Below are 25,340 nucleotides of genomic sequence, written 5' to 3' on the forward strand. Positions count from 1 at the left end.
ACATGTGCACCACATGTGCCACCACAGAAACAGCGTTACCTGACACGGTGCTGCTGGCCTCCACTTCCGGCTCTGGCTCCAGCACCGGCACGCCCTGGCCTGTGAGAAATGCCCAGGTCACTCCACCTGTCTGGGCGTCGGTTTGCTGGTTTGTGATAAGGAGGTGAACCTCCTTGTTCTCGTGGGTTGAATAAAAAATGGGTGAGGTCCACAGGAAGCACTGTGCTGGTTCTAAACGCCTGCTTGTGATTTTAGAACCGTGTCCACTGAGGATGAAAGCACCGTGACCAAGAATTTGACCAAGGAGGAAGTTATGGAAAAACTCAGAAACTGTATCCAGCATCAGGATCCCGCACTCAAAAAGCGATTTCTTGACTTCAGCAGGGAACTTAATGGCAAAATTAAAGCGCATGACTTCAGGAAGGTAGGAGGACGGGTTCTTTATGTCTGCGTTTCTTTCTTTCCTGAGGAAGTTCGGTTGTTTTATTATATTATACTATCGTGCTTTAAAGGAGAGGCGTTAGGTTTTCAGTAAGGGTTTATTCCAGGACAGAGCAGATCTATTTCTAGGTATCTTCTAACAATTTGAAAGGATTCTTTGGGCCAAATATGTCTTTGGCAACTTTCTTCAGAGAATGCTTTTGATATGGATATGGCTGGGTTTTGATAGCTCAACTTTCTAAACGGAGCGTTCACTGATATGTTGTTTGCCCATCCACGGAGTACCTGGCTTCATGCATTGTGCCTCGTGGGGCAGAATAGGGGCGGGAATGGAGCTGCTGAGATCTCCTCCCTGCCCGCGAGGCAATCCCTCGATGCCGTGATAACAGGGCTGTGGTTTGTTCCTCCAGAAAATGAAAAACAATCTGGCAGTAAAAATGGGAAGCTCAGAGTTCTGATTTGCATGTGCTGATGGGAATTGGCGAGGCTCTGCCAGAAAGGACTCGGTTTGAAGGGTTCTGCACAGACTTCTCAGAAATTAATTTAAATGATTGCTTAAAATTCCTGTTATGATCGTTCTCGCTAATCATCTTCAGCTATTGTTGCGGAAAGCATTTTAGCTAACATGCAGCAGTATCCGTGTGAACACATTTAGAAGGCACTGAAATATATTTCCAAGAAGAGAATAATTATCTTAGTAGCTCCCATTTATCTAGAGCCCGCCTCCATGCCAGGTGCTGTAATAGGCTCTTTACATGTCTTGTTTCCAACCTTCCTGAGCATCACAGAGGATGGATGGAGGAGGAAGTGGGGCTCGAGACACAGAGAGGGGTTCGATGGCTGTTGAGACAGTCCAGGCCTCCTCCCTCCCCAGACAGTAAAAGACGTGGGGGACCTGCCGTTGTGTGAGCGTGTGGGGCACGATGAGGAGGATTGATTCAAGCAACATTTAGGAGTAAGGGGCAATGGATAAGGAAGAGGGAAGGGTCAAGGGTGGTTCCAACGTTTTTGGTTTGGGGGACCAGGTGGCTGGTAATTAGTCATTGATAATTCTGACGAGAGCAATTTCAGTGCGGTGAATGGTGGCAAATGGGGGCAAATCCTTTCACTCTCCCGGGGCTCCTTGCTGTAGATTCTAGATTCTAGGTCCTAAATTCTCTTGCCACCCAGTTCACCTGCACCAGTCGCCACAAGCTTAGTGGCTTCAAGCAATCTTGATGCTCATTGGTCTTGATTTACAGAGTCTGTTCATAGGTTCATAGGAAACCAAGACTCAACTCGTCTGCCTCTGATTTTCCAGAGAGGTAAAGTGGCCAGCTTGGGCAGGAGGTGGTGGCAAAGCTGGGACTGACACCCGTGACCACTGCCTCCGAGGGCAGCTTCTTACCTCTTCTGCCCTGAGAACAACTTCCGGTCCACGAGCTCAGCTGCAGGTTCTTCCATCTTACGGCCTCATCTGCCACCGACAAGGCAGTGTCCCCTCGCTCACACCTCTACTTCACATCCCAGAGGACTCTCCTGAACCTCCAACGTCAGGTGCCCACCTGCCTACTCGACTTCTTCGTGTGGGCATCTCTGAGGTGCCCCGGTTCTCACCAAAGCCTCTCTCTGCTCAGTCAGGGGTGACTTCTTCTTCCAGTTGCTCAGGGCTAAAATCTTGGAGTCTTTCTTGACTCTCCTCTTTCTCTCAACCCACATCCAGTCATCAGCACAGCCTGTTGGCTCCCTCCCCCACTGTCTCCTACCGTCACCTCTTGCAGGATTATTCCAGCAGCTTCCTCTCTGCTCTCCCTGCCCCACCAGGGCGTATCCTCAACTCAGAAGCCAGAGTGACCCTCACAGCCTCAGTCAGCACGGACCACTCCTGCTCAGAATCCTCTGATGGCCCCCATGTCACTCAGATAAAACCCGGAGTCCTAGAGAGGCCTGGAGGGCCCTGCAAGACCCAGCCACTCAGCACCGCTCTGCCTTCGGCCTGACCACCTTCCCCCAGCTCAGCGCCCTCCAGCCACCCCTGCCTCCTGCTCCCGCCTTTGCCCCGCTGTCCCCTCCGCCCAGAATGCTGTTCCTCTGCGACCTTGTACGGCATCCCCCTCACCTCCTCCAAGCCTCTGTCCAGCTGCACTTCCGCCATGAGGCGGAGCGACCCTGACAGTGCCAGGCCAGTGCCTCCTGCCTCGCCCCAGTCTGCCGCACCGAGGAACCTTTCGTGCGTTTCTGTGTTCTGCTTGTTTGCCTGTCTTCTCCCGTGAAAACCAATGCTCCACGGCAGACTCTTTTGTCCCTTGTGGACAGTGATGCGTCCCAGGTGCTTGGCACATGGCAGGGTCCAACAGCATTTGCGGGATGAATGGATGAACTTGAAGAGTGACTGGAACCCCACCCCTTGGGGCCCTGAGTGGGTGCACCTGAGGATGGGGGCAGACACTTTGAAACTCCTCGGCATTCCTAGACGCAAAGCTGGTTCCCACATCTGTCCGTGGCAATGCCCCAAACTCTCCCAGTCCCCTCTCCTGTCCCCGCTTCCCCCTCACCCCCCAGTCTCTCTGCATTCCAGGTGACCTCGAGGGCACCTATTAGGTTGGTACAAAAGTAGTTTCGGTTTTTGCAGTTGTTTTTAACATTATAAACTGCAATTACTTTTGCACCAACCTAATTATTGTGTTGTTCTGCTGCTTCCTTCGCAGCGGAATCCACGTGTCTCTCCCTCCCCCCATGTCCTTGCTTCCTGGAGATGTGCCCATGGTGAGGGTAGGGGGGATGGAAACCATGAAGGACAGGGCCCATATGCAGGGAGAAAAGTCTGTTGTTTTAACACAGAAACTAATGACCAATTTGCTGCGAATCCAATTAAGCACATTGTCCAGTGGTTTCGCTCCTGGTGGGCTTTGGGAAACGTCCCACTGTGACCAACTGTTGAGCTTGAAGAGGGACAGCCGTGGGGTGATTCTGAATAGTCTGCCAGGCACCTAGGATTGAACTTCCTAAGCTGATAACTTCAAAGCATTATGCAAATGTAAATTTTCACCATTAATTGAAGAGATTGTTTATAGGTCAGGGTGATTCTATGACCGGTGAAGTCAGAGCTAGAAAAACATGGGCTCATTCTGTAGAATGAAGTAATTTAGGTTTGACACAATGCGGGGCGGCCCAATGTTAAAGGCTTGGGAATATTAAACTTCCATGGCAAGGGAACCTTTGAAATCGAATCCTCTAGAGAGCTTTAAGTATCAACAAGTCATAACAATTCTGTGTGCCAATACTGCAGTAATAACAACTGTGTGGCAATGCTGCAGTAATAATAGCTGTGTGGCAATACTGCAGTAATAGTAACTGTATGGCAATACTGCAGTAATAATAACTGTGTGGCAATACTGCAGTAATAGTAACTGTATGGCAATACTGCAGTAATAATAACTGTGTGGCAATACTGCAGTAATAGTAACTGTATGGCAATACTGCGGTAATAATAGCTGTGTGGCAATACTGCAGTAATAGTAACTGTATGGCAATACTGCAGTAATAATAACTGTGTGGCAATACTGCAGTAATAGTAACTGTATGGCAATACTGCGGTAATAATAGCTGTGTGGCAATACTGCAGTAATAGTAACTGTATGGTAATACTGTAGTAATAATAACTGCAGTGGCGCCGTCAACCATCCCTGACAGTGGTGACGGTTGCACCACAGGTACTGTTTGGTCAGGACTGTGGAAGTGCTTTACATCTGCTAGTTCTAACCCTCACAGAAACCCCGAGAGGTGTAGATGATGGTGTGCCCATCACAGATGAGGAGACGAAAGCTCAGGAGGTAAGATAGTGAGTCAGTGTTTAGCTGGTAAGCCATTCAGGTGCTTGGATTTGAATCCATGCTGGGCTGTTAGCAGCCTCAGACACCTGGTGGGTGGAATATGGGCTGGGTGGTGGAATATGGGCTGGGTGGGAGGAATATGAGCTGGGTGGTGGAATATGGGCTGGGTGGTAGAATATGGGCTGGGTAGGAGGAATATGAGCCGAGTGGGTGAATATGGGCTGGGTGGGAGGAATATGAGCTGGGTGGTGGAATATGGGCTGGCTGGTGGAATATGAGCCGAGTGGGTGAATATGAGCCGAGTGGGTGAATATGGGCTGGGTAGGAGGAATATGAGCCGAGTGGGTGAATATGAGCCGAGTGGGTGAATATGGGCTGGGTGGGAGGAATATGAGCCGAGTGGGTGAATATGAGCCGAGTGGGTGAATATGGGCTGGGTGGGAGGAATATGAGCCGAGTGGGTGAATATGAGCCGAGTGGGTGAATATGAGCCGAGTGGGTGAATATGGGCTGGGTGGTGGAATATGGGCTGGCTGGTGGAATATGAGCCGAGTGGGTGAATATGAGCCGAGTGGGTGAATATGGGCTGGGTGGTGGAATATGGGCTGGGTAGGAGGAATATGGGCTGGGTGGTGGAATATGGGCTGGGTAGGAGGAATATGAGCCGAGTGGGTGAATATGAGCCGAGTGGGTGAATATGGGCTGGGTGGGAGGAATATGAGCCGAGTGGGTGAATATGAGCCGAGTGGGTGAATATGAGCCGAGTGGGTGAATATGGGCTGGGTGGTGGAATATGGGCTGGCTGGTGGAATATGAGCCGAGTGGGTGAATATGAGCCGAGTGGGTGAATATGAGCCGAGTGGGTGAATATGAGCCGAGTGGGTGAATATGGGCTGGGTAGGAGGAATATGAGCCGAGTGGGTGAATATGGGCTGGGTAGGAGGAATATGAGCCGAGTGGGTGAATATGAGCCGAGTGGGTGAATATGGGCTGGGTGGGAGGAATATGAGCCGAGTGGGTGAATATGAGCCGAGTGGGTGAATATGGGCTGGGTGGGAGGAATATGAGCCGAGTGGGTGAATATGAGCCGAGTGGGTGAATATGAGCCGAGTGGGTGAATATGGGCTGGGTGGTGGAATATGGGCTGGCTGGTGGAATATGAGCCGAGTGGGTGAATATGAGCCGAGTGGGTGAATATGGGCTGGGTGGTGGAATATGGGCTGGGTAGGAGGAATATGGGCTGGGTGGTGGAATATGGGCTGGGTAGGAGGAATATGAGCCGAGTGGGTGAATATGAGCCGAGTGGGTGAATATGGGCTGGGTGGGAGGAATATGAGCCGAGTGGGTGAATATGAGCCGAGTGGGTGAATATGAGCCGAGTGGGTGAATATGGGCTGGGTGGTGGAATATGGGCTGGCTGGTGGAATATGAGCCGAGTGGGTGAATATGAGCCGAGTGGGTGAATATGGGCTGGGTGGGAGGAATATGAGCCGAGTGGGTGAATATGGGCTGGGTGGTGGAATATGGGCTGGGTAGGAGGAATATGAGCCGAGTGGGTGAATATGAGCCGAGTGGGTGAATATGGGCTGGGTGGTGGAATATGGGCTGGGTAGGAGGAATATGAGCCGAGTGGGTGAATATGAGCCGAGTGGGTGAATATGGGCTGGGTAGGAGGAATATGAGCCGAGTGGGTGAATATGAGCTGAGTGGGTGAATATGGGCTGGGTGGTGGAATATGGGCTGGGTGGGAGGAATATGAGCCGAGTGGGTGAATATGAGCCGAGTGGGTGAATATGAGCCGAGTGGGTGAATATGGGCTGGGTGGTGGAATATGGGCTGGCTGGTGGAATATGAGCCGAGTGGGTGAATATGAGCCGAGTGGGTGAATATGGGCTGGCTGGTGGAATATGGGCTGGCTGGTGGAATATGAGCCGAGTGGGTGAATATGAGCCGAGTGGGTGAATATGGGCTGGGTGGTGGAATATGGGCTGGCTGGTGGAATATGAGCCGAGTGGGTGAATATGAGCCGAGTGGGTGAATATGGGCTGGGTGGGAGGAATATGAGCCGAGTGGGTGAATATGAGCCGAGTGGGTGAATATGGGCTGGGTGGTGGAATATGGGCCGGGTGGTGGAATATGGGCTGGCTGGTGGAATATGGGCTGGGTGGCGGAATATGGGCTGGGTGGTGGAATATGGGTGGGTGGTGGAATATGGGCTGGGTGGTGGAATATGGGCTGGGTGGGAGGAATATGAGCCGGGTGGTGGAATATGGGCCGGGTGGCGGAATATGGGCCGGGTGGCGGAATATGGGCTGGGTAGGAGGAATATGAGCCGAGTGGGTGAATATGAGCCGAGTGGGTGAATATGGGCCGGGTGGCGGAATATGGGCCGGGTGGCGGAATATGGGCCGGGTGGCGGAATATGGGCCGGGTGGCGGAATATGGGCCGGCTGGCGGAATATGGGCCGGCTGGCGGAATATGGGCCGGCTGGCGGAATATGGGCCGGCTGGCGGAATATGGGCCGGCTGGCGGAATATGGGCCGGCTGGCGGAATATGGGCCGGCTGGCGGAATATGGGCCGGCTGGCGGAATATGGGCCGGGTGGCGGAATATGGGCCGGGTGGCGGAATATGGGCCGGGTGGCGGAATATGGGCCGGGTGGCGGAATATGGGCCGGGTGGCGGAATATGGGCCGGGTGGCGGAATATGGGCCGGCTGGTGGAATATGGGCCGGCTGGTGGAATATGGGCCGGCTGGTGGAATATGGGCCGGGTGGTGGAATATGGGCCGGGTGGTGGAATATGGGCTGGCTGGCGGAATATGGGTGGGTATAATCTGTGGCAGCGTCAAGATTGCATCTGCCTCCGAGTTTTGCGACAGGGACCTCAGTGTTAGTAACAATGCCCCTACTGTCTTCCTATCCTTTTGGCTGTGGGTATGCAATATTCTTGATCTCCTCATCCCCCAAATCTGTGTCACACCAATTATGTAATGAAGTGTTGCAGAGTGTTCTCCCCGGGGATGGGGAAGGAAGTTCCGACTCACTGTCCCTGCTTGCCAATTAGGTGTGCATACAGTTGTTCATCATTGAAGTGGAGGCAGCGCTGAGCGGTTGGCCTGCCTACCTTGTGTTCTAAATTAGAAGCACTAATTACTTATCCTCACCAGCTATCTATCGCCTTGCCTGTGGCGCGGGCAGAGGGGGTTGGCCACCCAGGTTCTTTGAGGGAGAGCCGGGGGAGTCTGGAGTTAGGCGGTAACTCTGAGTCTCCAAATCCATTGAGCCCTGCATTGTCATCGCTGAGAGACTATTACAGGTTTTTACCACCGTGGTGAGGAAGATTTCGTCGGCTCTGCAAATTGTTTGTTAACAATCTGTCTTCCCCCCTTTTTTCTCTCTCTAATGTGGGAGATGTTAGAGTTTCTGATTAATGGGAGACAACCAATGACACCACACTGACTTGACAGTCCTGACAGAGACAGAGCTCTGCAGGTTTTAACGAACTCGGTGTGCTTTGTATGGTTTATGTGTAATTTCTGTTGGGGGCGGGGAAAGGTACTGTTTCTGGAATTGTGCTACACCTGGTCGTATATGGCATCATTTCTCACAACAATCCTGTAAAGCATGTTCTTTCTCCCAGGAAATCTCCCTCTCCCAGTGCTCTGGCCATTGTACCACACACCCTGTGACTTTTGCATGTTGTCATATTTTATTTTAAAAAAATGAGTCAAGAACTGGTTAGTGTTGCAGGAAAACTGTGTTTGAACTTGAGGGTGATCTAGAATCTTTAAATTCCTTCTCTAAATAGTTTTTCTTCCCTTCTCCCTCCTTCACATGCTGAATTAGCAGCCAACCCCAAAACAGTGTCTTAAATAAGAGAGGCAGGTGTTTTTCTCTCTCATGACAAGGAGTCCAGAGTTGTCTATACAGGGCCAATGCAGCCGCTGCACCGTGTCTTCTGAGACCCAGGCTCCTTCTGGTTTCCGACTCTTTCCGTCTTGTTCTCATGCATGCAAGGTGGCTGCTGGAGCACCAGCCACTACACACACTTCAGGCATAAGGAAGGGGGAAAGCGAAAGGCAAAAGGCTGGAGCTAGGCAAGTCTTTCTTTTTTTAAAGGGCTTTCTTAGAAACTTCTCCCAGCAGCTTCATTTTATTGCCCAGGTCTGTGTTACATGGATATCGATCTATGCACACATATATAATTCTTGGCTGCATACATTACTACATCCAGAGAAAGCAAGGTGCTCTTCCCGCGGGGGAAGGAGACAATATATATGAGGCAGGCGAGTTGAACAGTCTCTGTCGGCCTTTTTCTCAGTAAACATTTTGAGGAAGGCTATTGCACACTTGGTTAGGACTCCGCCACAGGGGGACATGGATCAAGCAGAGTTTCATTGCTTGGTGCCGGGGACCCATAGGGAACACAAAATGACAAAGCACCCAAGGACACATAAGCCAAGATTAGTCTACTGGAGTGATTAGACTAACGGAGCTGTTCCCTCCCTCTGGAATTTGAGGGGCGTTACAATCCCAGTGCCCTGTAATTGGCTGTTCCTGAAGGGAACTCTTATTCTTCAGCCTCAGTAAACACGCTGAGCGTTGTACGGCTCACTGCTGTTCTCAGTCCTGTCCCCAGAGGCCCAGCCAAGTCCTCTGGAGACAGACGCCAGGCTGCAGAGCTCCTCAGCAAACTTACCGATCCTACCCCCCCCCACCCCCACCCTCCCCCTCCACGGCCCTGTATCCCGGAGGCACGAGTCTGGGACAGCCCACCCCAGCGGCCCAGATTCCTTCGGAGTGGGTGAGGTTTCCTTCTTCCTCCCAGCGGAGCACCTCCTCTCGGGTGCTGGTCAGGCTCACAGTTCTGGGGGCCTGCCCTGTCCCCACCCTCCACCATCACTTCCTAATTGCATATGTCTTCCCCAAAGAGGGGGCAGGGACCCCATGGAAACCGAGCCCCTAGAATGCCGGCTGAGCCGCTGAGCGTCTCCTAGCCCTCAGGTGCAGATAAGCAAACCAAATGACTGTGGTGACTGGGTATATTACGTGTTTTCTTTAAAGTCAAGTATTAACTATTTTCATTCATCTGGTTTTAAATCTTTTATTGGGAGCACACAACTCTGGTAAATAAAACAGGTATTTAAAAAACTCTTGTTTATTTTTATGTGAGGGGAAAAACACAAAAATAAGGGAACAATAAGAGGGACAAACTTTCCTAGTAAGAGACCCATATACGCACCCAATGTCAGAGACCAAGAGAGCGAGTGGGAAATCGCTAGGGGTCATCTCCCGACATTTACCCTTTTTGGGCTTTCAGCACCACTTTGCATTTTGACTGCTGGGGGCAGAGAGGAGCTTGGAGGCCCGCTCGGCTTCGCACACGGAGCACTGGTTCTCCAGCCTTGTTCAGGGGACTTATGGCTCGGGGAAGAAATCCCTGAGGGAAAACGGATGAGGTGCTCTGCTGCTGAGAATGCCTGGTGGGGACAGGATGTGCCAGTGACCCAAGGGGAGCTAAATCCCAGTTTTACAGATGTTTTCAGGGGATGACCAGCTATACTTTCGAGTTCCCTCACATCTTCAGTGTTGTTGGTCCAAGCCCCACATAACCATCAAAAGTATGCAACAACCCTCTGCCAGACGCCAAAGCTGGACTCTCGTGGCCACTCCTCAGAGCAGACCCTTGTTGTCAGCTGACATGCCCCTACGACATCCGTGTTTGCCTTTGTGTTGTCCTGGCCTTTCTTGGGGGGCGGAGTTCCTGTCTCCTAAGTAACACAGTGTGCGGACTTGCATTCTGCTTTTCAAAAGTTTTCAACTTCAGTTTTAGCCCCAAGAAGTTCCAGCAGTCAGCAGAAGTCTGGAAGGGGAAACCAGCCTACCCCTCGTGTCTCCAATGAGACCACACAACTATCCAACACTCTGCTGGAGAGGCCCTCTGCCTGGCCCAACCCTATTTCCAGCCTCAAGTCTACTGCCACAATCCTCAGCCGTTCCCAGGGAAAATGCAGTTTCATAGGCTCAGTTCACCTCTGATGGGTTCTTCTCACCTTGGAATTTCAATCCCTTTAAACGACAGTATGGATTCCTGGGCTCTCTGATCTGATCCCTTTTTCTTATTTTGTAATCGATTGGGCTTTTCCACTTTTTTCAATGAGAATGTTTTTTTCCCCCGTTTTTTTTTTATTGTAAAAATAAGTTTATTGATGATAACGTTAGATAATTTACTCCCGATATTTGATGTTACGAACTTCAGGGTCTTTGAGATACACGGGATCCTTGTATGTAACTAGCATAAAACCCATTATGTGAGCTTTTTCCATCACTTTGTGATTTCTTTTTGTTTCTTCCCACAAAGACCTGTTAGGAGCTTTCCATAAATGCATCCAGTAAATGGAGAAATAAACTGGGACAAAAGCTGCACATTCTTATAATCTGCACATTTTCCATATAAGATACGCTTTTTAAGAGGTTCCTTATAAGGATTTTCCATTGGAGTGGGCAGGTCCTCAGTGCTGGTTACCTGTTTATATTGTGAACAACTTCTCCACAGCACCGCGTGATTTCCGGGATTTGGGATGCAGACAGTAGCCATTATAAAGTGGGTCAACTTTTTCCTCCCTAGACCACTGCCAACAGCAACCACAGCCACCATGGTTCCTCACTCCTCTTCCTTCAATGAGAATGTGTGCTTGCTATGAATTATTCCATCCTATCCAGAAGCAGTGGAAATTCGTCAGTTTTATTACCGTATTTACCCCAAAATAAGACCTAGCCAGACCATCAGCTCTAATGAGTCTTTTGGAGCAAAAATTAATATAAGACCTAGTCTTATGTTATATTATATAAGATCCAGTCTTATATTATAGTAAAATAAGGCCGGGTCTTATATTAATTTTTGCTCCAAAAGATGCTGATTATCTGGCTAGGTCTTCTTTTCAGGGAGATAACGGTAGTAACAACTTTGTCCTGTTATTTTTTTCTTGTGTATCTGTTTTATAGTTCTTTATTTTTGTTGTTACCTTGATTCTGTTCTCCCTTCCACTTGATTGAGATTCAATTTCCTTTTTTCTAATTTTTTGAGATAGAATGTTAGATCATTGCTTTTTAGCCTTTATTTCTCTAATGTATGAATTCATGGCTATACATTGCCCTCTAGGTACAGGCTTAGCCATATCATACAAGTTCAGTATGTCATATTTTCATTATCATTTGATTCAAAATATTTCATAATATCCCTTTTGATTTTTTTTCCTAATGGTTTATTTTAAAGGGGTGTTACTTAATTTCCAAACAGTTGGGATTTTTCTAGTTTACCTTTTATTATTGATTTTAAAGTTGGTTCCATTGTCATGAGAAAATACATTCTAAAGTCTAAATGACTTCAACCAATCCTTTGAGATACTGGGAACTGGATTATAACCCAGCATATAGATAGTTTTGGCAAATGTTCCATAAACACTTGAAAAGAGTGTGTACTCCATCATGGACCTTCAGTTGTCTAAGTATGTCATTTAGGTTGATTATATTAACTGTGTTTTTCAGAACTTCTGTACCCTTATCAAGTTTTTGCCTGCTCATTCCATTAGCTATTGAGAGAAGTGTATTGAAGTATATGGTGGATTTGTCTAGTGAGATCCTTTTTTATTCTGTTGATTGTTGCTTTATTCACTTTGAAGCTAAATTATTGGGTATGCATAGATTCAGAATTGCTGAAACTACCTATGAATTGTCTCCTTTATCATTATGACATGACTCTCTTGATACAGAGTAATGCTTCATGCCTTCAAGCCTATTTTTGTCTGATAATAATATAGTTACTTCAGCTTTCTTTTGATTCGTGTTAGCATGGTATATTCTTTTCTATCCTTTTACTTCAAACTTTCTGGGTGCTTATATTTAAAGTAAGTCTGTTTTAAGGGCAGCATATAGCTGATATTTTTAAAGATGTAGTGTGACAGTCTTCTACTTGGAGTATTCAGTCCATTTTATATTTAATTGCTGATAGGGTTGTTTTATATCTGTCATCTTACTGGTTTTTCTCTTTGACCCAGCTGTCTCATGTTTTTGTCTCTGCCTTTTGTTACCTTCTTTTAGATTATTCAGCTATTTCTATTATTCTGTTTTCCCCTCTATTAGCTTACTGGTGAGTACATTCTTCTGTCATTCTTACTGTGGCTACAGTAGTGATTGCAACATGTACCCTTATCTTACTGCATGTAGTTAAATATAAACTATCTGTACCACTCCCCTAACATTGCTAGATATAAAAAAAATACTCTAATTTCATTTACCCCTTCCTATCTTTTGTGTTATTGCTGCCATACATTTAAATTTTACATATATATTAAATCCCACAAGATACTATTATTATTTTTATAGTAAAAAAGCTGTCATATGTATGTACATATTACCCTTGCTTTGTTCTTTCCCTCTTACATTTTTATGTTTGCACCTGGGCTCATTTTCATTTTGCCTAAAGACCTCCCTTTTATCCTTAGAATGCAAGTGTACCAGCAACCAGCTCGCTGCATTTTCATAGTTTACTCAGATTTCCTTAGTTTTTACTTCACGTCCTTTTTCTGTCCACGATCCCATTCAGGATCCCACGTTATATTTAGTTGTTATGTCTTCTGAGACTCCTCTGGGCTGCGACAGTTTCTCAGACATTCCTTGTTTATGATGATCTTGACAATTTTGAGGATTGCTGGTCAGACACCTTGTAGAATATCCCTCTACTGGGATTTGTCTGATAGTTTTCCCTTGATTAGACTGGGAGTAATGTTTTGGGGAGGAAGAGCACGGAGGTAAAGCGCCCTTCTCATCACATCACATCACATCAGAGCACGTGCTGTCAGCATGACTGATCACGTTAATGTTGCCTTGATCACCTGGCTGAAGTGTGTCAGGCTTCTCTCCACTGCAAACTTCTTTTCTCTCTCTTTCCATACTGCTGTCCTTGCTCAGCCCACCCTTAAGGAATGGAAATTATTATGTTCCCCCTCCTTAACGGCAGAATATCTACATAAATTATTTGAAATTCTTTCTACATGGGAGATTTGTGTCTTCTCTCCATTTATTAATGTATTGAATCATTTATTTATATGAGGACAGACTTATCCCTCATTATCCTCTAAATGTCTGTGTAATCCTTAATAATATTTCCTTTTTCACTCCTGATATTGGTAATTGTTTTTATCTTTTCTCTTTGTTTCTTCAATAGTCTGGCTAGAGGTTTATCACTTTTATTGATCTTGTTATAAAACAAGCTGTGTTTCATTGGTTTCCTCTATTGTTTGTCTACATTCTATTTCATTGATTTCTACTCTTATCTTTATTGTTTCTTTTCTTCTACTTGCTTCAACTTTTGGAGGGTTTAATTTGCCTGCCACACAAGGGGATTTTTCTTGGAATGTTCACCTTGAGAACCTGGTGAAGTTCCTAGTGATAAAATCCAAGTGTGCCCCTCCCCCCAAGACGGAGCCCCCCCCGTTTCTCATTCTTCAGCTCATCCTCACTCAGCCTCTAGCAATTTGTCAAAGAACCATCTGAGTGTTCCCCCCAGTTTGTGGCAACATTGGCGTCTGCTCCAGGCAAGGTGCTCTTGGCTGTGATTCTCTGTATTCATACCTGTGTCTCCAGATTTTAGATTTCTCTGATGAGTCTAAGAAAAGTCATTGATTTTCAGTTTGTACAGCTTTTTTCTTGTAAGGATGGAAGTGATGACTTCCAAGCTCTTTTCAGATTGAACCTGAAAGCAGAATTCACTCTTACGTTTTAAAGATATTTTAGCTGGAAATGGAATTTTAGGTTGGCAAGTATTTGCTCCTAGCATTTAAAAGATATCATTCCATTGTCTTCTGGTTTCTGTCAGTTCTGTTGATAAATAAACCGCCGATCTTATTGTTGCTCATTTGAATGGAATGTATCTTGTTTTCTTCAGCAGCTTCTAAGATTTTTGTCTTTGTATTTCAGCAACTTCACTGTATGTGCCTGATTGTGTCTTTCTTTGTAGGTATCCTGCTGGGGTTTGCAGTTCATCTTGAAACTGTAGGTTGATGTGTTTAATCAAAAATTTTGTGAAAAATGCTCAACCATTATCTCTTTTCCTTTTCTTATGCTCCATTCTCCCTGTCCTCGTATGTTAGACTGGCTCACAATATCCCACATGTCCCTTTCACTCTCCTATGTACTTTCCATCCTTCTTCTCTCAGTGCTTCAGTCCCAGTATGTTCCATTGACCTGTCTTCAAGTTTGTTAATCCTATGTTCTGCTTTCCCCAACCTGTGGTTAATTTTATTCATATAACTTTTAATTTTAGTATTTTTTTCCATTGTGGGATGTCTTTTTGCTTATTTTTAATATATTCCATATCTGTGTCTTTTCTTCTATTGTCTCAGCATATTCCTGTATTTTCTTAAATGTATTTATAACTATATCTGGATTGCCTGTGGATCTTTTTCTATTGTCTCTTTTCCCCCTTGACTTTGGGTCACATAGTCCTCTCTCTTGACATGCCAGATAGATTTTTATTGATTGTCAGATATTATGTGAAGAAAATTGAGAAGCTCTAGGTCATGGGTCATGCTTTCCTTTGCTAAGCAGATAGAATGGGGACTGATGATCTTAATCCAGTTAGGGACTGAGTTGATTTGATGTTGGATTGCAATTTCTCAGGGCTCCATTTGCCTTAAAATGAAAACAAGAGAAAACAAAAAAATCTCCTGTTCCTGGGGTGTAGCCTCCAAAGTTTTAAACCCAGAACCTATGTTATTCTCTGAGCCACTGCCCCTGAAAAATCCTGAACTCTAACCTTTGTTTCCTCAGGACCACAAGGTGACAAAAGAAGTTCCTTCTTCTTTTCAAAGGCTTTCTGCCATGATTTTTAGTCTTCTGACCCTCATGGCTTCTGAATTCAACAAATATCTTAAGGGGAAAACTGGCAACATTGGGCTCAGTTCTCCTCTTTTCCCTTTTCACTAGCAATCTGGGCATTCCAGTCTCTAATTTTGGTCACTGTAGTCCCATGAGCTTGTCACAAACTCTGCTTGTCTGTCTCTGTGCTAATAGTTACTGTCTTCCTGGGCCACCAGCCCCCATCCCAAGCCTCTTGCACTGCTCCCAGAATGGGTGAAGGGCTCACTTCTCCTCAGATTGCCCCTGCTCTCAGATTTTTGTACCTTTGAGTCCTGGTTGCCTCAGCAGCTCTCTAATATGCCATACAGATGTTTTTGTATTTTATCTGGCTTTTCTGTTTGTTCTCAGCAGAAGCATAGATCTTCTGCAAGATGAACACCAACCCTTCACTTTTTGATGGACATTCACTTCTTTTTATCCTTCTTTTTCTGTCTCTAAACAACCTTTATGTGTCTTTACATACTAATGCCTTTATTTTTATTTCTATGGAATGGATTCCCAGCAATAGGATTGCTTGCTCTAAGATAACATAGTTTTAATTTTAACACATGTTGACTGTTTGTTTTAAAAAAACAACACTGTAGTATACCATATTTTAGTAGCTGTGAATGAAAGTACCTTTTTCTCTAACCCCGTTAGCAATAGGCATTATCGCTCTTTAATTTTTCTGGGCTGATCTCTTTAAAGTGATCGCTCATGTTAACTTTAATTTGCATTTATTTCCCAGACTACTAGTGAATTTATTCTTTGGGAGAGGGTCATTAGGATTTGTTCTTCTGTGAGTTGCCTATTTACATTTTTTGCCCTCCTGTCAATTTATGAGATATTTGTTTACTGTAGATAGACATTGTCATGTTTCTGTTTTCATAAGAAGCCCAGGACTCCCAGTTTATCCCTCATCCTCCGGATTTTTACCCCGGGACTTTCTCCTTCATTAGGCTCTGTATCTGACGCCAGCCTTACTCTCCCAGTTCCTTCTCTTTTCTGACATTTTTCCAGGTGCACCAGCTCAAGCCTGGCTCTCTCCTGGAGGCACTGCTTCTCTGTTGTTCTGTCCGTCTCACTGAGATGGATGCTTGACAAGGGCAGCTATCTTTGTCCTTTTCGTCCTCTGCTCTGTCTCCAGCATCTAAAACAGTGCTCAGCACAAAGTAAGTGTTCAATACATATTTGTTAATGAACCCAATCGATATTCAACAGCATTGCAGTGTTGTGGTTTACCACGTTGACTCTGGAGCCAGACTGCCAGGTTCAAGTCCCAGCTCTGCACTTAATAACTATGTGACCTTGGGCCTCAGCTTCCTAAAACGGAGATTGTAGAAGTAGCTATGTCATAGGGTTGTTATCAGGATTAAATGAGATAATATATATGTATTGGTTTCCTAGGAATTGGTAACAAATTATCACAAACTGGCTGGCTTAAAACAACAGACATTTATTCTGTCGTAGTTCTGGAGGCTGGAAGTCCACAATCCGGTGTCAGCAGAGTCTGCTCCCTCTGGGGGTTGCAGAGGACCCTTCCTTGCCTGTACCAGATTCGGGGGAGAGGGTAGCGGGCAATTCTCGCATTTCTTTGCTTTGTAGCTGCATCACTGCAGCCTTTGTCCTCTTTCTTCTGTGTCTGTGTCTCCACGTGCAGTTCTCCTCTCTGTGTATCTGTGTCCACGTTTCCCTCTTCTTACAAGGACACCCTAATCCTGTATGACACCTGCCAAGACACTATTTCCATTAAAGGTCACAGTCGCAGAAACCAGGGGGTAAGACTTCAATGTATCTTTTTGGGGATACATTTCATCCCCATACAACACGCAGACTCTGTGAATGGGGCTGGCACATGATGGCAGAGACTTAGCCATTGTTTTCGCTCTTGTGGTCCTTGTGTCTTTCCCAGCTCGTAACATACAGTTGTTCAGAAAAACCTGTTGAATTAATTAGTAATTTATCAGCTCCTTATTTTCTGCACTACTGGTGTATTTTCAAATGTCTCATTTGTCTTTTATTTTTAAGCATATCTTTTGGCCATTAGAATATCTTACGTTTTTGTACAACCAAATTTGTCTATCTTCCTACCTTTGTTCCTTTTTTCTTTTTAAAAAAAGTATATTTCTGGGCTTGTAGTCTTGGTTAATAAAGTGTCATTCCTCTACCCTCCACTCTTCTTCCCATGTTTTACTGATAACCGCCTAGACTTTCTTGCAAGAATTTTTATTGTTTTGTTTTTAAAATGGAAATGCTTAATCCATGTGGAATTAATTTTGGCACATGGTATAAAATGGGGCTGTTCTATATTTTCCCACTGAATGGAACTGTTACCTTTCTCATTTGTGAAATTCTCATTATACTGAATTTCTACATCGGAAAATTCCCATTTTGTTATATTGATATACATCTATTTCTATATCAATGCAGTATGTGTTTAAAAACAAGTCTTTCCTCATTTTTCTTCAATTTTATGTTTTCTTAACTATTCTCAGGTCAGGTTTATATTTTCCCAGGTAAACTTCATCCAATTACCCCCTCAAATGCATTATTAGGATCACAATTGGACTTGTATGAAATTTATATATTAAAAACCTACATGCTTTTGAAGCGAAGAAGAGAGAGCATAAAGGCATACACAGAAGGCGAGGACAGAGAGCCTGGCTCTCCTGAGGAGAAGGTTGCAGTTCAGTGTCAGTTTTCCCTGCCGCATTTGACTTTGTGCTCAGCTTTGGGCGTCAGAGGTTGTTTCCACTTGCCCTTTGAACAATAGGTCCGACTTCCAGGACTCGAGGACAGCCTCTTCTGAAGGAGGAATGGCTTGTCTGCTTTCATCTTCAGTCTTCACAATTTGCTTTTGAAGTCCTGGATTCATTTGCCTGTGGAACACTCTATGATTTTACACATGTGTGCAAAAATGAGCTAGGTTCTGGATATTTGTGTCTAAAATGAGACACATCTGGTTGATTTACTAGTTATACCTGGATTCCCCTAGACACTGAGAAGTTGTCAGATCACCTTACCTTATATTCTCAGACTGAGAGGGTCTCATTTCAGCCATTTTTGAAGGTTGCATGTAGGTTCAGCATTTTGTCAGTCTGAGCCATCTAAACACAATTGTAGTCTTGTTGATTTCTACAGGGATAATATATTTTTAAGAAAATGGGGCCCGGCCTGGTGGCTCAGGCAGTTAGAGCTCCACGCTCCTAACTCCGAAGGCTGCTGGTTCGATTCCCACATGGGCCAGTGGGCTCTCAACCACAAGGTTGCCAGTTCAATTCCTCGAGTCCCACAAGGGATGGTGGGCAGCGCCCCCTGCAACTAAGATTGAACACGGCACTTTAAGCTGAGCTGCCGCTGAGCTCCCAGATGGCTCAGTTGGTTGGAGCGCGTCCTCTCAACCACAAGGTTGCTGGTTCGACTCCCGCAAGGGATGGTGGGCTGCGCCCCCTGCAACTAGCAACTGCAACTGGACCTGGAGCTGAGCTGCGCCCTCCACAACTAAGACTGAGAGGACAACAACTTGAAGCTGAACGGCACCCTCCACAACTAAGATTGAAAGGACAACAACTTGACTTGGAAAAAAGTCCTGGAAGTACACACTGTTCCCCAATAAAGTCCTGTTCCCCTTCCCCAATAAAATCTTTAAAAAACAAAAAGAAAAGAACACGGAACCAAATTATCACTGTGACCATTATGCATGCAGCAAAATATAAAAGCAAAAAGCCCCTGTTTTACAACTTGGTGATTGCCATTGACAAACCATCGGTCTGTCTGGAGGGTCAAGAGTTGGGCGCTAAGGCTGGCGGAAGGATGGTTTTAGGAAATGTGATGCAGTACCATTATTGACGGTTTGGACAGAATTAGACCAGGTAGACCAGGCCTATCTAGCCTGTGGACTGGTCCTTTTTAGCTTCTGGGGAGTGGTTGGGTTGTGATCATGGTCTGTTTCCTGTGGTCACAGCACAGCCACCAAATGTGTAGAATGCCATAGACTCAAAGAGCTGGGAAGGGCTTAGAGTTCATGCGCACGTCTTCACCCTTCTCCCTTCTCCGTTGTTCACCATCTCAGGGGAGAGAGCACGCTTCCCTGACGCGGTGACGTTGGCTTTTGTCGTGTGGTTTTCTTTGTCATGGAGTGTGGGGGATATGGCCGGAGCAGCTACTGTTCCTTCAGTTTGGTCCCCAGAACGTATGCGTGTGGAACACGCCTAAACCCAACCCGCAGCCCGGAGCCCAGTCAACCTGCAGGCTGAATCAGAAGCACCGCGCCCAGCGCATCTGACATCAGCCAAATTGCACATGACCTACAGACCTGTGACTGTGAGAGTCAATGCTTGTCAGCCACCAAATCTTGGATGGTTTGTCCTGCAAGAGCTGACTCACAGAATCCTGGTCCCTGCTGTAGGCCAGTTCCAAACATGAACACCCAGGCCCGGTCTCAGCTGTGTCGTCGGCATGCCGCCCAGGCTGGGTCATTTGAATGGGACTGACACACTTCCCGGTGTGAATGCCGTGCGGAAGTAACCACGATTGCCCAGGATGTCAGAGCCAGAAGCCTCAGGTCTAAGTCAGACTCAGTCACCGGTGCTGGGTTGTTTGTTGTCCTGATTGTCACGCCTCCTTGGGCAGTGATCCCCAGTGCAGTGACGTGAGTGGCTCCACACTGCTCACGTGGACCCTGGGCAGGCACTTGCATCGCTGGGCTTCAGGCTCATCGTAAGTGGTGAGAGACACTCTCGGGCTCTCTCAATATTGTAAGTCATGAGATGGTGTTGTCTCGTGGCGTCGGGCTGACACGTGTTCACACCTTTGCCCCACCACTTACAGCTGTGCTCTGTCTTTCCAGCACACAGATGGCTTCCTTAGCCTTCCTAAACTTCGATCTCCTCACTTGTAAGGTGGGATTGGCCTTCCTTCCGTTGAGCAGTTGTCGATAACGTGGTAAATAAGATAATGTGTTAAAGTCACTAGTACAGAAGCTGGCACCTCGTAGGTCCTCAGTCACATTCTCCGTCTCAGTGATACTTGTGAAGCTTCCATTCCTACCTGGAGTCAGGAAGGAGCGTGTACAGCTCAGAGACCAGCTCTGGCCCTTGTCGTTAGGCTGTTAACGCCGGGACTCTGTACTTGACATGCTCACCAGCTTTACCTCCTGTGTCTGAGATGCTGTCTCTGGACACCCCGCCACCATCACATTCCCCGGGGGCCTGTATCTGAGATGCTCCTCTCCCTTTGAAATTCCATTTCATTCTTCCCGGTATTCCTGCCAGTCAGGGAACAAAGCGGAAATCCTGTTACTTTATCTGCATCACAGACCAAATACATTGCTACCTGTGTGGTGACAGCGTCATGCGTATCCCTCACGTCGGTTTGCGTCAGTTTTGAAGACTGTCTTTCTGGGGCCACATGGACACTCAGACATGGGGGTCTGAATACAGTTATACTGCTATACCGCTGCGACGTCAGTACCAGAACATTGCAAAACGTGAGGCACACAAATTTTCTGGTTTCCCAGTGCATATGCAAGTTATATTTATTCTATATTGTAGTATATTAAGAGTGCAATAGCGTTATGCCTAAAAATTTATGTACCTTAACTGAAAAAATACTTTATTGCCAAAAAATGCTATCATCCGAGCCTTCTGTGAGTCATATATAATCTTTTTGCTGGTGAAGGGTCTTACCCAGTGCTAATGGCTGCTGACTGATCAGGGTGGTGGTTGCCGAAGGTTGGGGTGGCCGTGGCGATTTTTAAAAATAAGACAGCAATTAAGTTTACCGCATCAATTGACTCTTCCTTTCATGAAAGGTTTCTCTGTAACATGAGATGCTGTCTGATAGCATTTTACCCACAGTAGAGCTTCTTTCAAAGTTGGAGTCAATCTTTTCAAACCGTGCAGCTGCTTTTCAACTAAGTTTATGTGATATTCTAAATCATTTGTTGTCATTTCAACAATCTTTACAGCCTCTTCACCAGGAGTGGATTCCATCTCAAGAAACCATTTTCTGTGCTCATCCACAAGAAGCAGCTCCTCATCCACACAAGTTTGGTCATGAGCTTGCGGCAATTCAATCACATTTTCAGGCTCCGCTTCTAGTTCTCCTGCTGTTTCCACCACCTCTGCAGTGACTGCCTCTCAAAGTCATCCATGAGGGTTGGAATCAACTTCCAAACTCCTGTTCATGTTGAATTTTGGCCCCTTTCCATGACTCATGAATGTTCTTAATGACATCTAGAATGGTGAATTCTTTCCAAAGGTTTGTAACTTACTTTGCTCAGCTATGGCCTTACAAAATTTATTTCTTAAATAATAAGGCGTGAAAGTTGAAACGGTTCCTTGATCATGGGCTGCAGAATGGATGCTCTGTTAGCAGGCATGAAAACTACATTAATCTCATATCCATCTCCATCAGCACTCTTGGGTGACCAGGTGTGTTGTCAATGAACAGTAATATTTTGAAAGGAATCTTTTTTCTAAGCAGTAGGTCTCAACAGTGGGCTTAAAATATTCAGTAAGCCATGTTGTACACTGATGTGCTGTCATCCGGGCTTTGTGGTTTCATTTATAGAACACAGGCAGAGTAGATTTAGCATAACTCCTAAGGTCCCTAGGATTTTCAGAATGGTTACTGAGCACTGGCTTCAACTTAAAGTCACCAGCTGCATTAGCCCCTAACTAGAGAGCCAGACTGTCCTGTGAAGCTTTGAAGCCAGGTGCTGACTTCTCTCTAATTATGACAGCCCTAGATGGCATCTTCTTCCAACATAAGTCTGTTTTGTCTACATTGAAAATCCATGTTTAGTGTAGCCACCTTCACTAATTATCTTACTGGATCTTCTGGATACCTACGACAGCTTTTACCTCAGCACTGGCTCCTTCACCTGCACTTTTATGCTATGGAGATGGCTTCTCTCCTTAATCCTCATGAACCAACCTCTGCCAGCTTCAGACTTTTCTTCTGCAGCGTCCTCACTTCTCTCAGCCTTCACAGAACTGAATAGAGTTAGGGCCTTGCTCTGGATTGGGCTTTAGCTTAAGGGCATGTTGTGGCTGGTTTGATTTTCTATCCAGACCCCTGAAACTTTCTCTACATCAGCAATAAGTATGTTTTGCTTTGTTATCATTTGTGTGTTCATAAAGTAGCACTTTTAATTTTCTTCAAAAAAGTTTTCTTTGCATTAACAACTTCGCTACCTGTTTGGTGCAAGAGGCCTAACTTTCAGCCTATCTCAGCTTTCGACATGCTTTCCGCACTGACCTTAATCATTTCTAGCTTTTGATTTAAAGCGAGAGATGTATGACTTCCTTTCACTTGAACACTTAGAGGCCATTGTAGGGTTATTAACTGGCCTGATTTCAATATTGTTGTATCTCAGGGAATAAGGAGGCCTGAGCAGGGGGAGAGAGATGGGGAGCAGCCCATCGGTGGAGCAGTCAGAACACACACACTTATCGTTTAAGTTTACCGTCTTATATGGTCGCGGTTCATGGTGCCCCAAAACAATTATAATAGTAACAGCAAAGATCACTGATCACAGATCGCCATAACAAATGTAATCATAATGAAAAAGTTTGAAATATTGCGAGAATTACCAACGTGTGGCACAGAGACTTGAAGTGAGCAAATGCTGTTGGAGAAACAGTACCTAGAGACTTGCTCGAGGCAGGGTTGCCACAAACCCTCAATTTGGAAATCATGGAACACCTGCGAGTTGCAATAAAGTGAAACAGAACAAAAGGAGGCATGCCTGTATCAAGGAAGCATCTGCCGATGGAGTTTGAACTTTCTATTCAAGTACAAATCAGGTTTATTTTGAATGTTCCATGTTCTTGACCAGCCATAGTACTGTTATCTCTAGTACCTGAGTCATATGTGGTTAGATAGTCTTGGTGATCAGAATTCTCAGATCATCCCTGCGTTCTGATGCCTGTGGTGACTAGTAGGGAAGAGGAGCTGGAATAGCAGGTATCATTGGGATAGAGGAATAGAAGGTAGGGAGGGGGAGTATGTCTGAAATTCTAGACAAGGCTTGTTCGGTTTGGGGGTTTTGTTTTTGTGTCTTGTTTTGTTTTGTTTTTTGCCTGTTTCATTTTTTTTTCTGTGAATGATTGTATAAGGAAATGAAAGTAATATAACATATTAAAAATAAACCCCAGAGTTCTCTTTGGTTTTATCACAAATAACTTAGGCCAGACTCTCCAGGAAGCAATGGCTAAAAACGCAGTGCCAGAGTCTGTGCCCTTGAGCTCCACCTTCTCCTCAGGTCTTGTCCCCTAAGTCCCTGGCTTAAGTATAAATATGAATCTTTTCATTGGTTCTCCCTAACAGAGGCAGACTGATATTGTCAAAGCAAAAATTTACTCAATGTAGTAATAAGGGGAGGAAAACAGAGACATCATGGTTGATACAACAGAGAAACAGTGAAATATCCGAGTCTGAATTGTCTGTAGTGCAGCTCTAAAGAACTAGTCAGCTTCACAGTCCCTAGGCTGCCTCCCTTTCCTCCCAGGTCCTTCTGTATGACTCACAGGGACATGTCCTCTTGCCCTGCCTCGCAGTATTCTTGGTGTTCTAACTTCTTCCTACCCACGCCTGAACCACCACTTGGCACACCTGTCTGCCTTCTCGGCTCAGACTCGAGATCCATCCCCGACGTGTGAGTGTCCAACAGTCTCTCACATTCACATGTCCTCCTTTTCTTGCCATTTAACATTTACTGAGTATCTGCTATCTGTTTGTAGGATGTAGAGGTAAAAAGACTTGCTGGTAATTTCTCTATCCACCAGAAATTTGTGGGCTGGCTGCCTGGTGTGAGGCTCTGTATGAGGGACTGTTTATGGGAGAAGCCAGCAGAAGAGGCTATGAAAGCTCAAGAGAGTTTTGTCACCCGATCTGGGGAGGACTGAGACAGCTTTCTCTGAGCTGGTGATACCTGTGTTTTAAGGATGTGTTTGCTATAGCATCCAAGTAAGCTTTACTGGGAATTCCATTTCCAGTGTAGGTGAATAAGCTCTTACTAGACCAACCTTCCCAGAGATAGCAGCTGTAAACACTGGACAGTGTTAAAATAGTAAGTAAATAAATAAACAAATAACTGAGTACCTTAGGGCCCTGGAAAGTGAAACTAAGCAACCGGATTCTGGAGGGGAGTCAACTCTTGGAAGATGGGAATAACATGGGGTGAGGTCCCCATTTCTTAGCGCTTTTCATCTGAGTGAATGCTTACATAGGGCAGATTTAAAAAAAAAAACACTGATAGAAAACCAACAGTGTTTCTGTCCTAAAGAACCAGAGGGCAGAGAGTAGCCTGAATAAATAATGCCACTGGAAAGTAAAAAGAGATTTTTTTTTTAAAAGAGAGAGCCAGAGAGTGGGTGCTCCAAATTCTTTGTATAAATTCTGCCCAGATCTCTGGCTGGCCATTAACCATACAAGAACAGGGCAAATTGCAAGTAACCTAGTTAAGGATAAAAGAACTGAACTGAGATTTTAAACTGCTGCCCAAAAGATAGTCTTTTTCAGTTTGAGTGCAAACAAATCTGCCTGCTCAAACAAATGAACAAACAAAAAAATCAACATCCTTTGGAGAAATATAATAAAATCCAGAGTCTCCACACCATAACATTCACAATGTCTAGGATACAATAAAAAATTACTAAATGTACAGAGAAATAGGAAAACATGACGTTTCTCCAGAGGAAAAACACTTGAAATGATCCAGATGTTAAAATTAACACTTTAAGTCTTTAAAGTAACTATTATAATTGTGCTCAGTGATGTAAAGGAAAATGTAATGAATGAAAATTTAGGAAATCTCAGCAGAGAATAGAATTTATGAAAAGAATCAAGGGGAAATTCTAGAACTGAAAAATAAAATATCTGAAATAAAAAAATTCACCAGATGGGTTTAACCACAGAATGGAGATAACAAAAGGGAGAGTCGGTGAGCTTGAAGGTAAATCAATAAGTTAGATTTAGTAAGAAGTTATACACATGAAGAAGAGAAACAAAAAGGACAAAAAAAGCACAGTGCCTCAGGGACATGTGAACAACATCAGAAGGTCTAGCATAGGTATAATTGGAGTCATAGAAGGAAGGAAAGACTAAGAAAGAAGACATATGTCAGGAAATCACAACCAAAATTTCCCAATTTGGGGGGAAAGGGCTAAATGTGTAGATT

At 45.3% G+C, this 25,340-nt stretch overlaps 1 protein-coding gene and 1 pseudogene across 3 annotated transcripts in view; one reads left to right on the forward strand and one right to left on the reverse strand.

Moving 5' to 3' along the window:
• Window positions 1-25,340, forward strand: part of EFCAB6 (EF-hand calcium binding domain 6) — a 225,564-nt gene that overhangs the window by 107,067 nt on the left and 93,157 nt on the right. For both annotated transcript variants that reach the window (XM_081061342.1, XM_081061341.1), the window contains exon 17: window positions 256-424. In XM_081061342.1, the coding sequence (XP_080917468.1) occupies window positions 256-424 (169 nt within the window). The remainder of the gene's footprint in view (window positions 1-255; window positions 425-25,340) is intronic.
• On the reverse strand, window positions 10,483-10,913 carry LOC308502857 (small ribosomal subunit protein bS18m-like; annotated as a pseudogene). Its single transcript has one exon. The product of its transcript is annotated as a small ribosomal subunit protein bS18m-like (transcript).

Source organism: Rhinolophus hipposideros (assembly GCF_964194185.1).
Source record: "Rhinolophus hipposideros genome assembly, chromosome: 9".
Classification (NCBI taxonomy): Eukaryota; Metazoa; Chordata; class Mammalia; order Chiroptera; family Rhinolophidae; genus Rhinolophus; species Rhinolophus hipposideros.